The following is a 14,762-nucleotide window of genomic DNA, read 5'->3' on the forward strand; positions in this document are numbered from 1 at the left end:
CAAAATGAAGTTCCAAAAATATGCTTTAAGAAATATGCCCCTCTGTTTTTTATAATTTACAGAATATGTATTGCCTATTTTTTCAACCGGTTTTCCAATATACAAATAAACCAAATGCCAAAGTTCGCATGCATAACAATTTAGAAATATACATATATGTATTTTTTAATATAACTATAGAATTAAACAATATAACAGTTTCACAGAATATAGTTTTGAAGGTGCTGTTGCCGGTGCTTTTTTAATTGCATTTTTAAAGTATACTTAAAAAAATTGTAGTGAAAAACTATTTCGATATTTATTTTTACTGTAAATTTATATATTATTATATTTTTTGAAAGTATAATTTTCCTTATGTTTTTTTCTTACATATTGTAGAATAATAATTACATTATTATTTTTTATACCGTTGGTTTTTTAACCCATAATATGCTAAGGAAGAAGAAAACGGGAAGCCCTTGCATAAATTTAAAAGAATAAAATAATCGTCGCTGAAAGAGAATAAATATATTATTCTTTCGTTTTCATACTAGTATATATGTAAAAGAAATATATAAACTTTTAAGAAAAAAAGTATTCAATATATGAATACACACGATTATATAATAAATTACCCGTTATTTAATAATTTTATCCTTGCCATTTATTTTTTTTAAGCATATTTATTTTTTTTCTCTTTTATTTTATATTAATATTATACATAAAAATTCAATTTATATTTGTTTTTTTTTTTGAAAAATAGTTATAATTTTCGAAATTTATGATAAAGCTGTTTTTCATGAATATTATTTTGTTAAATAGCCTTTTTCCTTAAAGCTATTTTTATAAATATATATATATGCTTTTTTTTATATAACATTCGTATGTATATTTTTTATATTTTACTACACCTTCAGCATTATAAAATTATTTAAAAAAACATAATTTACGTTTTCAGTGAATAATATATTATACGTAGTATATATTTGCATGCCTGCGTACATTATGGTTTCTTTGCATTTTACGTGATTAATTTTCTAAAGTATTTAATTGTATATTTCTCCAAGGATAAATAAATATAGCATATCCATAAATATAAAAAATCTATATGATAAAATTTAAAATATCACAATAATGTACTATGCATTTAAATATTAGGAAAGATCTAATATATGATTTTTATAAAAAGTATGATTTTATTATATACTTAAAAGCAAAACTATTGCATCCAAAAAATCATATATAATTTTCATTCAAAAAAAAAAAATTATTTTATAAAAAGAGTACTATGTATAATATCTATCAAATAGAAAAATTGTTGATTGAAAACAGTTAAGTGTTATCTTATTATTTCTACTATTAGTGTCATATATTATTAAAAAGAGAGTAGTAATATCAGTAACAGTAGTAGAAGATTCAGGGGAAATACTAACAAAACAATTAATGTAGGAAATGAACGGCGACACAAATGCATATACTCATCTTTTATGAAAATGGAATACAGTAAATATTATGAAAATAAAAAAAGCGAAAAAAGCATACATTTTCGGAATATGCAATCATTTTGCTATAATAATAAGAGTTGTGATGGACAATTTATAAATAGCATATTTGACAATGATGAATATACAAGATTAAATATTTTCACAATAATAAAAAATGAAATAATAAATGTTCTATCCGTTATTAAGAAATATGAATATAATAAAAATCTTGATTCAAGTATTATAGATTCATTGTTTATTCTATACAACAGTATAAACAATTTAAATACCAGTTTAAAGGAAGAGATCGATACACAAAACTTTAATAATAAATTAGATATATACCATATAGCACCATTTTTAAATATTATAAGAAATAACAGCATTTTTTATAAAATTAAAGTAGCTTCTTTACATTCATTAGATCACATATTAAAATACAGTAGCAGCTATTTTAATGAAAAATGCTATGATGAGGGTTCATCAAGTAAACATAATTTTTATATACCAATAGACAATAAACAAGAAGCTAAGACGAATAGTAATAATGACAATAATAAAAATGACTCAAACGCATCAAGTGAAAATAATTCTGCAAAACCAAATGATAAAAAAGATGAAACAGCTAATACAAATCAATTAGACAAAATAAATGAAAAAAATCAAAAAAAAAAAAAGTATATATTTTTTCCTAAGAACTATAGGTTATACAAAAGATTTCATTTTAAAAAGGAAGAAAGTTCGGAAATTTTAATAAATAAAGGAAATAATATAATTAATATTAGTATAGAAACATTATTAAATGCCCCTATAAATTATAATAATGTTAGTCATGAAGAAATTATATTATATGACACAATGGTTTTGTTTAATAATATATTAAATAATACAATTAAGGTCGTTGATAGAAAAAATATTATAAAAATTATTTGTTATATTTTTAAAATATATAAAAGTAATAAATATTCTTTACTTTTTAAAGCAAATTGTGAGGCTTTATTAAAAAATATATTATACATAGTTATAAATAATGTTATAGTTACAAACACTATCGAACCCCATCTTATGAATCATCACTCACAAGAGCATCCTATTTCAGATGCCCATACTTTAGATAATCATACAGGGGAAAACAATATTGTGTGCTACTCCATAAATAGCACAGATGATAATTTCATACACGATATATTAACTATAATTCTAATACTAATAAATAATAATAAAAATAAATTTGTTGCAGATTTAATAAAAACAAGTGAGTGCGTAAATTTGTACAATGATATTTATGAAAATGAAAATTCACAGGAAAGTTTAGAATCTATTAATATATTAGCATTTAGACTGTTAAATATAGTATTAGAGACATGTGGATATTTATTAATAAACAAAAATTTCGACGCTTTATCTAATATAATAAGATGCCTATTTTTTCACATAACTTCCTCTTCCTTTATTCTTATGTGTAAATCAATGAGAACATATATAAATATTTTTATATTATATAAAAAGCATTTTTGTATTTATAACGAGATATTTATTAATATTTTATTAAAGTTACTCAAGAGCAACGCACTAAAAAATGTATCTGAAACAACCTTGTTGACATTATCAAATTTTTTCGTCGAAAATGTTTTATTTGAAATCTATTGTAATCATGATGTTAATTTGTATGCATCAAATTTGTTAGAAAACCTCATACAGTCTATATTAGATTTATCCGCAAATTTTACTCAAAATACTACTATTATGAATGAAGCCATTTTTAAAATTATCAAAAACATTTTACAAATACTAAAGCCATATATTGGCATCAATGATAATAATACCAATAATAATAGTGGTAGTAACTATTTAATTGAAAATGCCAATAAAAGCAGTACGAAATTATTAAACAACTCAAACAATAGACTAAATGAATTAGATTATACTAATCAGTTAATTACACAATTTCGAAATGATATATATTCAAATGCTTTTGATTATGTAATAATGAATTCTCAAAAAAAAAAAAAAAAGAAAAAAGAAAAAGAGAGAAATACAAAAAATAATACAGAAAACAAAAATGATGCTGAAAAGACGCCCATAGAAAATAGTAAACAAACTGATACATACGCCAGTGCTAATAATGATAATTGTGAACAAAAAAAAGAAAAACATACAAATAATGTCGAAAACACAGAAAGTAGTGAAAAAAATGTTAATGAAAATAAAAACGTGAGTACAAATGATTCTGTAACTAATGATAATAATAAAAATAGTTTTAGAGAAGGGGAAGGATATAAAAAACATTCTTCTGATGAAAATGAATTAAAAAAAAGTAATATGAATGAATTATATTTCTTAAACTTTTTAACATCAAGTAAAGATAAAAGTTATATCAATTTTTGTTCAGTTTTATTATTTGAATATTTAAAAGAATGCATAAAAATTGACTATATTAAAAATAAAGATAATTTTCTTAGAAAAAAAAAAGAGAGAAAAGAAATATTACAAAAGTCAGCAACAATATTTAATACATTAAAAAATAAGTCAATTGACGAATTAATAAAAATGAGGATTCTTCAAACACATGATACTATCAATGAAGTTAATCAAAATAATTCCAAAATTCTTAATTCTGGTATTATAGATAAAAATGGAAATCTAATTGATTATTCTACTGAATCTGATAAAAATCCACAAAACAACGACAATCAAGTTTCATCAGAAAAAGAACATACTGAAACAGCAGAAACTCCTTCTCACGTAAATTCCACAGGAAATGACAATGCCGAAAACGCTGAAAAGGATAATGATGGATCTAATGATAATAAGGTGGCTAGCCAAATGGATGGTGCATCTAAAGAGACAGAAGAAAATGGGGGAACACAACCACACGAAGAAAATGAATCAGGCGATAGACAAACAGATGTTGAACAAATAAATAAAGACAGTGAAGATAATAATATAAGTAATGATAAAAAAGAAGATATTGCAAATAAGGAAGCATCTGAACATACTAATAAAAATATAGAAGAAGGAAAAATATCAGAAGAAAAGAAGGGAGATAATATGAATAATGAATTGCCCAATGAGGAAAATAATAATAACAATAATAATGATGCAAGCAAATCGAATCCAAATTGTGAAGAAAGTCAAAATTCCAAAAAGAATGACACACATAATTCCAATAGCCATTCTCAACAAAATTTAATGGAAGATAAATATTTTTTAAAATCATTAGCTATGTTTTTGAGATATAACCCCTTTTTAGATAAAGAATTTGTAGGAGAATATATTTCGCATAGAAAATACATAAATGTATTAAAACATTATGTAAGATTATTTGACTTTTGTAATTTATCATTATTATCATCATTGAGATTATTTTTGTACTGTTTTAAACTACCAGGAGAAGCACAATTAATTGAAAGAATATTAGAACATTTTAGTTTATGTCTATTTTATTCTAATCCAATTTGTGAAGACCTAGATAAAGTATATAAATTATCCAACGGAAAAGTTATTTGTCTTTTAAAAGAAGAAGAATTAGCCAATATAAAAAGGTATATTTTGATTGACTATTTAAGTGACAGTGGGTATACAAATAATACAGTTAACGACACCGAACGGTGCAATGACAGCCAAAATACGACCAAAAATAACAGTGAATGCATTAGCAATGAAAATACAGAGCAATTACATAATATTGTCGCTTCTAAAACATTCGCCTCGGAATTTTCTGAATTTGAGGAAAAAATAGATTTCAAAAAAAATGAAGATAGAGATGACAATGTACATAGAAATGTATATTATATGTCGAAAAAGATCCAATCGATGAGTGAAGAAGAAATTAAGAAAAAGTATGTTATTGTTGAAAATAGTGATGTCATATTTATTTTAACATATTCAATTATTATGTTAAATACAGATTTACATAACAACCAGGTAAAAAATAAAATGAAATTAGAAGAATTTATTAAAAATAATAGAGGAATAAACAATGGTAAAAATATAGATAGAATATATTTAGAAAATTTGTACAATTGTATATTACATGAAGAAATAAAATTATTTTCAAATGCACAAAATATATATACCAATGATAATCAGTATTGGAAATTATTAGAGCAAAGAAAAGAATATTATAAAAACTATCATCCATATAAAGAAAAATCAGCTCATATTTATAAATATGATATAAATAAATTATTAATCAAAAATAACTTTATTCCAATATTTTTCGAAATTTTTAAACGTACAAGTAATATTAATTTAATAGAAAATTGTTTAGGAATATTTAAGACACTTATAAATAATTTATCATATTACCATGATGTGGAAAATATTAATAAATTATGTTATATATTTAAATATATAAATTTTTATTTAACCCAAAAAACGCAATCTTTAATTTATCTTTTGTTTCATTTTATCAAAAAAACGTACAATATATTACGTGATGGATGGATTATTTATATAAATTCTATACTTAAATTGATTACCATTGACTTAGTTCCAACATTTTTCTACCCTCACTTATATATTAATAATACCCAATTTAACAGTGATAAAGAAGGCTTAAATGTAAAATATAAAAGGGGAAATTCCATAGAAACGTTTAATATAAATAAAACGATAACAGAGATTTATCATCACCCATTTTTAGTGTTTAAAAAAAATGTTAAGAAATTAAATAAACCAAAATGGATAGACGAATTTAGCAGCATTTTCTTTTCACGACATAACAATAATGAAAATAATAAATTATTAGTTATGTTCAAAGAAAATAATGCTGAAAAAACGGAGGATGATAAGAAAAAAAAGAAAAAAAATGACAAAAAAAACCAAGAAAACACAAACAATGGAAAAAATACATCACCCAATGATCAAAGTTCAAAACAAATGGAAGAAGAAAATGAAGGGGATGATGAAAATAATGACGAAGACGATCACGATAATATGGATTATATATATGTACACGTCAAACCAGATCCAAAAAGTGGTGATAACAGCACAAACAATAATAACAACAATAATAAAAATAATAATAATAACAGTAATAATGCCATCATAGATAACATCAATATATATAAAAGACTCAAATTAGATATATATAATTTTTTTACAGTTAATGATTTTTATAGTAACATGGTTACAAATTTAAATATTAACAGCTTTGTATATTTATTAAAAATATTAATAATTAAAAGTTCAATTGATACAGATAGTGAACATATTAATAATTTAAATACAATGAATAGCAAAACAGAATTACATCATTCAAGTATTAAATCACAAGTACAAAATCAAGTATATTTAACAAATGAAAATAACAAAGGACATGGTGTAAATACTCCTTGTGATAATATAAATGACACAAATGCTATTTTAGTGAACTCAGATAATTCATTCAACGTATTTTATTGTAATAAAAAAAAACTGCTTACTTCACAAATGTTTTTTCATATTATGTACTTTAAAATTAATTATACATATATTTTATATGATATGATAGTTAAAGAGGATTTTAACTATTTAAAATATAAAAATGAAAAATATAGAAATGATTTTCTTAAAGAAACAACGAATGACGAAATCGACCAAGCAAACACTTCTTTATATCATTATTCTTTAAAACATGAATGTAAAGACAATAATGATATAAACCCTCAAAATGACCATATAGAAGACCAGGAAGTACAACAAAACAAATATGATATAACTTTGGATAATATTTACGATACCGATAATTGCAGTGATGCTTCAAGTGCGATTTCAGATATTAGTGATATATCTAGTGACTCAATTGTTACAAAAAAAAAAACGAAAATGATTGATATGCAATGTATCAATAGTAATAATGCAAAAGATAATTTAAATCTTCCAAAGAAAAATGAAAAAGATAATCTAAAGGGTGATTCAAAATTTGAAGAAATATTCACATGCGCATATGATGAGGAAGAAGACGAAGAAAAAGAAGAAGACCATGAAGAATCAAATGAGGAAAGCGACCAAGATAGCGAAAGTGATGATAGCAGTAATAATGAAGATTACAATGAAAAGGATAGCAAAATTGATAGTGACCATGAACAAGCAAATAAAAATAAATATGCCTCTTTTAAAAAAATAGATGAATCAATAAATAAACATTCACATTCAAAGAATAAAATGGTAAACAAAAAGAATAGTATTCCAAACTATAATAATATATACAATATCAATAATAGAAATGAAGAAAAAGAGAAAGAATTTATAATCGGAAATATTAAAAGAAATATATTTATGAAAACATATATTATGCACTTAAAAGCTATAGTATTGGCATTTGAACAATTTTTTAATTTATTAAATAAATTTTTATCAATAAATTATAATAATACAGTTTTTGTTAATGTATATAATAGAATATTTAATGATTTCCCAATAGAAAATGTAAAAATCCTATCCGAAGAAGAAGTTTTAAAAGATAATTGGTGTAATATATATGATGATGATTTTGAAAATATTAGTAAAAAGTACAACTACAATGAACAAAGTCTCAATATAAATGATATCGAAGCTAGTTTATTTCTTGTAAAAAATGCAAATCCAGATGATAGTAATACCAATGAAAAAGAAGAAGATTGGTTATATATCGAACAATTAATTATGAGCATTATGAATTTTTCGTATATTTGTTTATACGTATATCAACATAATAAAACGAAAAAGAACAAATTTCTTAAAAAATTAAAAATGGCTAGTAATAATGACAATGATCCCTTTTTTAGTAAATATGCAGAAATGAAAAGAAAAAATAATAAATTCTTCTTTCTATGTGGAATATATTTAATATATATTTTACAATTTTTGAAAAAAAATATTTTATATCGATTTATAGATAAAATCATATATATTCTCGAAAAAATCTCAAAAAATGTCTATGTAAATAGTTGTATAATTAATATATACTTACACATGCTACAATTAATAACACCAAATAACATATTATACAAAAATACAAACAATACAAATATTTCCCTAACCGATAAAGATATATATATATACATAGAAAAAGCAACCGTGTATACAGAAAGTATTAATAATATTATAAATAACAACGCTGTGTTATTAAAACTAAACAATTTTAACATAGAAAATATTGTTTTGTCACTATTACCATATCTTCTATATTTTAATAGTAAAAAGGAGGAAATAAATGCACACATTTCATCTATTAATTCAGAATGCTTACACATTATATCAAACATATATTATAAAAGTGTTTATATGTATATGAATAGTTCTAAGAAAAACCTCAAAACAAGTCAGGCAATACTTGATTCTGGTAGTGCAAATAATGAGAATATATCATTTGAACAAATTATTGAATTAAAGAAACTATACATATTCTTATTAACCTGCTTTGTCTTATCATTGGCATGCTCCTTTAGCTCTAAAAGAACACGAAGCGAAGCATACATAAAATTACAGGAATTTTTATTTAATGAAAATTATATATTTAAAAATGTGAACAAAGATGAACAAAGTAAAACAGGCAAAAATGATAAACATCAAAAACATGATAAATACTTTTATAGAGACGAAAAACTAATAGACTTGATAAATAATTTTATTATCTTACCCCTAATAACATACAACTATTATTTTCCATTTATATGTAAAAACATGTGTGATGATAAAACAAAAGATAATAATGATCAATGCGATATGAAGGATAAAAACTCAGCTTCTGACGAAATAAATAATTATTGCAAAAAAGCATTGCTTAATTTTAATTTGCATCATAAAAGAAGTATTGATATACATGATAGTACATATGAAGAAAATGGATATGAAAAATGTGGGTGCATTATTAATTATAAAAACATCGAGAATATAGATAATAATTCAAATGAATTTAACAATATATATAACTATGCGAATGATTATTATATACATACTATGCTACATAAGCAATACAACTATTATTTCAGTTATTTATATGCAAAGAAAATGCTAACATATGATAATGTTTGTTATCGAAAAAGTATGAGCATAAGTTTTGTTAGCCATATAATTTTATCGTTTTTATATTCTTTACTTAATAGTTCAGAAGAAGGGAAATCGGATGATAGTAGCATTAAAAATAAGGAGGATGATTTAAAAAATGATAATAACCAAATAGGAGATGAAAAAAATAATGACGATAAAACTAGCAAAAATTATTATTCTAATTTAAGTGATGAAGGAAAAATAATTAATAAAGAAGATAATAGCGTTAAGTTGTATGAATTATTATGCGTAAATAATGAAAGTCCTAGTAATAAAATCGTAACTCAAACAAAATGTGGCAGCAAATGTATCTATTACTTTTTGAAACATTTTTATCATACTTTATTAACAATTAAGGAGGAAACTCAAAAAATATTAAACATTTATAAAGAAACATTTATTGAAAATATTAAAAACATTATCTATGTTTCATCATCCTATGCTTACAATTTAAAAGATGAACGTATCAATTGCTTTTCACACATAAAAAATGGTTTACACTTTTTGAGTGACGAAGAAAAAAAACATTTAAATCCATGTAATATACCCACAGATGATATTAACGATTCGAATAATGACAATGCCAATGAAAACAAAATACATGAATTAGATAATGATATAGTTGCAAATATATCAAAATTGCAAATTAACGTAAGAATTAGCATGATTATTGTATATCATATTTTATATGATGATAATAATCAAAATGATGTATTTAATGATATCTTTGAAGAATTACTAAATGTCTTACTAACCAAATATGCCATTATTTCAAATCCTCTAGATGAAAACGAAGCAGACCATCATGAAAAAGAAGCTATCGATGACGCACAAGAGGATAAAAACGAACAAAACAATTTATTAAATACTGAGGAAAAGGAACAACCAGAAACAAAAAATGATGGCGACTTAAAACCAAATGAAGAGGAAAAACCCCAAGAAGAATCAAAACCAGTTGAAAACAGCTAATTGAAATTAAAAAATTTTTTAATTAAATTTAACCATATAATTAAATCTATCATTCTTCTTTCGAAGAAAATATATATATTTAATACATAATGTGCAACAACATAGTTCAAAAAAATTCATATTAAAATATATTTTCGTCTTTACTTTTTATATCATTATATAATCTTTAAATTGTATTTTTAATTTTATGTATTCCTTTTTTTTTGTGATGAAAAAAATACTCCATATTGTTGTAACATTTTATTTATTTTTACAAAACTCTTATTATTCTTAAAAATCAAATAATAAGAAAATAATTAATAATCATCAAATAGTATAGAAATAAATGAATGTGCATATATATAGTTCAACTACTGCACAATGCAGAACTAGTTTGATACCTACAAACTGCACCTCTACAAACCATCAGGGTATAAATTAGGCTTTAACCATGGATGGTCAAGAGCTTCTTTCGAACTCAATCGCTTACATGGATCAATTTGTAACAATGATAAAAGAAAATCAATAAATAATAAATCATCGATTTGGAAATTATTTTCCAATGGTGTATTACTCGAATAACAAATATCATAATAAATCTTATGGTTTGTTTGCTTATGTACGAATTTGGGATTTTGATTTTTAATTTTTAATAAATCATTTTGATGACATTTTTTATTTAAACAGAAAAAATCGTTTTTATTAAAAATCACGGGTTCATCTTCAATTTCATCAATTTGATCCTCCTTAGGATAACCATCATCATTTGAATAATAAACTATTTTTTTAAGTATCATATACCCATGTTTTGTAAAAATGTAAGGTATTTTACATGTATTGATCATATAAAATGGGAAAGAACCAATATAGGATACTATAGAATATATAAATCGGTATATGTTTTTATGATCAAATAATATTTTTTTTGTTAAAAATTCAAATAATATACATCCTAGACTCCACATATCTATTTTCGAGTCATAATTATGTTGAAGCAAAACTTCAGGGGATCTGTAAGACCGTGTTTGCACATACATCTCTAGCTTATCAAATTCGAATATCGAGCTATTAAAATCTATTATTTTTATTTCTCTAAATTGGTCACTACTAAAAATGTTCTCACGATTTTTATCAAAATCACTGTTATTACTAAAACATGTGTTTTTTTCATTGGAACCATGTGAAATTTGCGCATTACTTATTTCATCATTAATATTTACTCTTGGATGGTGGGTGAATTTCGTTTTCTTTTTTTTCTTTTTTATATTTATCATAATATTTTCAGGTTTCAAGTCACAATGTATCAATTTTTTCGAGTGAATATACGCCAATCCTTGAAGTAAATTTTTGGTTAGTATTTGTAATTGGCCTAATGTTCCTAGCTTCCCCTTTTTTATAAAATAATTATATAAATCACTTTGCATATATTCGGTCACTATTATTAAATGCCCTTTCAGATAAAAATAATCATAAAGTTGTATAATATTTTTATTAGTCAAAGTAGTGGAGTCAGTACTATCATTGCTTTTGTTATTCCCTGTACTTGTCTGGCTAATACTCTCTTCAGATAACATATTTAAAATCGTTAATTCAAATAAACCCTGATCGAAATAGCCTTTTCCTTTTTTCATTACTTTTAAGCATACATATTTATAATGATTTTTTTTAATCCTGCTTATATCAAATGGATATTTATTGTTTAAATTTTGAGAGAATAACATATTAGGATTATCAGATAATACCTTGCTTTTTTTGCATACACTTTCCAGTTCGCTTACTTTTTCTTTTGTCAGCAAATTTGATATATCTTCTCTATTCTTAATCCCTTTTTTATAATCCAAATTTAAACATTTTAACGTTGTGCTAAATGTTGTTTTAGACAAAACTTTTATTATTTTATATTTATTTAAAATAACATGACCAGGAACCATTTTAAGTTCACTATTAGAACCAAAATCGATTTTATTGGTTTCATGGACAACCTTTAGATTCATCATGTTATACTTATTTCCATTATTACTTTCTGAACAATCTCGAACCTGAACAATGTTCATTTTTTTTTCGTCTTCATTCTCATTTTCCTCTTCTTTTATATTATATATATCGGCAACATTTTCGTGTGATAAAATAGTTTCTTTCCTGTTTTTTAATTGTAATGATCTATATAAATTATAATCGCCGTCACAATATTTATTAATCCATTGTTTTTCATCTTTTTCATATTCTACTAAATTTTCTTCATTTTGTTGATAACTCAATTCATCAGGTATATTTTTTACATCATAACAAATTCCGGGTTCGTTTACATTTTTATTCTCTTTAGCAAATGTATCATATTTCATATCTACTTTTTTGTTTAAACAAAATTCATTATTTAATATCATAGCACTTGCTAATTCATCATCAAAGCACAAATTAATCATATTTTCTCCCTTTTCTTGATACACACTTTTATTTGTTATTATTCGAGTTTCATTACTGTTAACAACAGTTGAACTATTCCCGATATATAAGTTGTTATTTTTTTCTGTACTATGATTATTCTCATCATTGTTGTTACAATTTTCTTTGCTTTTATAAAAATTGCTAATACTTTGATAAAAATCGCTTGTGTTACTACTTAAATTTTTTTGTGTTTTTCCTTCTCCATTACTTATTGCACACATATTATAATAGTCATATTCTATTTTGTTATTATTATTATTGCTATTAATAGAATTTTTTAATTCATTGTCGTTTTTGTAATAATTCCCATCATTACAAATATATAAACTACATGAATTGGAATATTGTTTCGATGTTGAATTTTGGCAATTGCTTAATTCTCCATCATATCCCTTTTCTTCCATTTCTTCAAATGCATTATTTATTTCATCTTCTAAATATATATCTCCTATTTCATATGTTTGGTTATAAAATATCTTTTCATCCCTATTATATTCTTTGTTTTCATCTTTATATGCATTTATATAGTTTTTTTTGCATGTCTCATGCATTCCAAATTTAGGAGATTGTTGATCATTTCCAATTCCAAATTCGGGAGAATTATATTTATTATTCTGATTATTATATATACTATCTGCATATATATTGCAATTAGTAGTATTTATACTCAATGAGTTATTCGAGAAATTACATGTATTACCCCCAATTAAACTTTTTTCATAATTTGTACAGTTAGATATATACAAATTTTCTTCACAAGCTGGCTCATCATAGCACTTTGTAAAAAAGTAATTACTAGGAAGATAGAAAAACATTTTTCCATTTTTCATAAAATTTTCACATTTCTCATTAGTATCTATGTCATAGTTATGCTTGCTATTGTTATTGCTGACATTGCTTCTATCCATACTTCCTTGCCTTTGTTTTAGAAAATTTATAATTTCACAACTTAAGTGTGTAGAATACTCATCCAATATTATGCGGCTGTTATGTATTCTGTAAAATTCCTTAATTTCTTTAATTAAATTCTCCTTTGACACTCTTCTAACATTTAGCGCATAATCCAACCCTCCTACATATTTTATTAGCATATTGTTCATTTTACTAAATATTATATTGTTGTCATTCTTGTGGTCACTGCTCATACTTTCATCTGTGCTTGAGCTTGCGTGTGAGTATGTATCAGACGATGAAATATGCTCATCATTGTTTTGATTTGAATATATTCTATCACTTATTTCGGTATAATAGTTTTCTTTATTTTTTATACAATCGTTGCATTTGCTTGTATAATTTGAAAATGTTTTATTTTCTTCAATAGGTGTTTCCGCGTTTTCTTTTACATTATATGCGTTATCCTTCATTGTGCTATGATTCCCATTTATATGTTTTTTACGATTTTTAAAATTATCATTATTATTGTCATTAGGGTTAGTATTCACATTCCCATCACCTTGGGCTTCTTCGTGATTATAACTGTCATCTGAACTTATTATATTCATAGTTACCCCTTCTTCGATGTCATCCGATTTCATATCAATACTTTCTCTACGTTGATATTTTTTGTTTTCTTCAAAAATATCACTTTTTAATTTTCCAAGCTTATACATAAAATTGTTAAATTTTTTACGAAACTCATTTATGTCTTTATTTCTTTCATTTTTTGTAAGTATGTTGCTAGAAAAATTATAACCTTTTAATTTCGTCTTTTTATATAATATACAATAATTATTAAACTTTTCAATTGTGTTAAAAAGGGAAATTAAATAGTCTTCTTTATTTCGCATATTTTTCCCCTAATATTTTTAGTAAATAGATTATATCATAGCGTTTCGAACTATGTATTTTATTTAAATTTGTTTAAATTAGCTTAATTTAGTAATTTAATTA

The 14,762-nt window shown here is 23.6% G+C and overlaps 2 protein-coding genes across 2 annotated transcripts; one reads left to right on the top strand and one right to left on the bottom strand.

The window, feature by feature from the left end:
• Window positions 1–1,466: 1,466 nt before the first annotated feature.
• Window positions 1,467–10,448, top strand: PCHAS_1310000 (protein transport protein SEC7, putative; the record flags this gene model as incomplete). Its single annotated transcript, XM_016799116.1, has 1 exon — window positions 1,467–10,448. One exon carries the CDS (start codon window positions 1,467–1,469, stop codon window positions 10,446–10,448), a length of 8,982 nt encoding a protein of 2,993 aa, XP_016654454.1.
• Window positions 10,449–10,843: 395 nt separating this feature from the next.
• On the bottom strand, window positions 10,844–14,659 carry PCHAS_1310100 (serine/threonine protein kinase, putative; the record flags this gene model as incomplete). Its single annotated transcript, XM_739425.2, has 1 exon — window positions 10,844–14,659. The coding sequence occupies one exon, from the start codon at window positions 14,657–14,659 to the stop codon at window positions 10,844–10,846; it is 3,816 nt and encodes a 1,271-aa protein (XP_744518.2).
• Window positions 14,660–14,762: the final 103 nt, after the last annotated feature.

This window comes from Plasmodium chabaudi (assembly GCF_900002335.3).
Source record: "Plasmodium chabaudi chabaudi strain AS genome assembly, chromosome: 13".
NCBI lineage: Eukaryota > Apicomplexa > Aconoidasida > Haemosporida > Plasmodiidae > Plasmodium > Plasmodium chabaudi.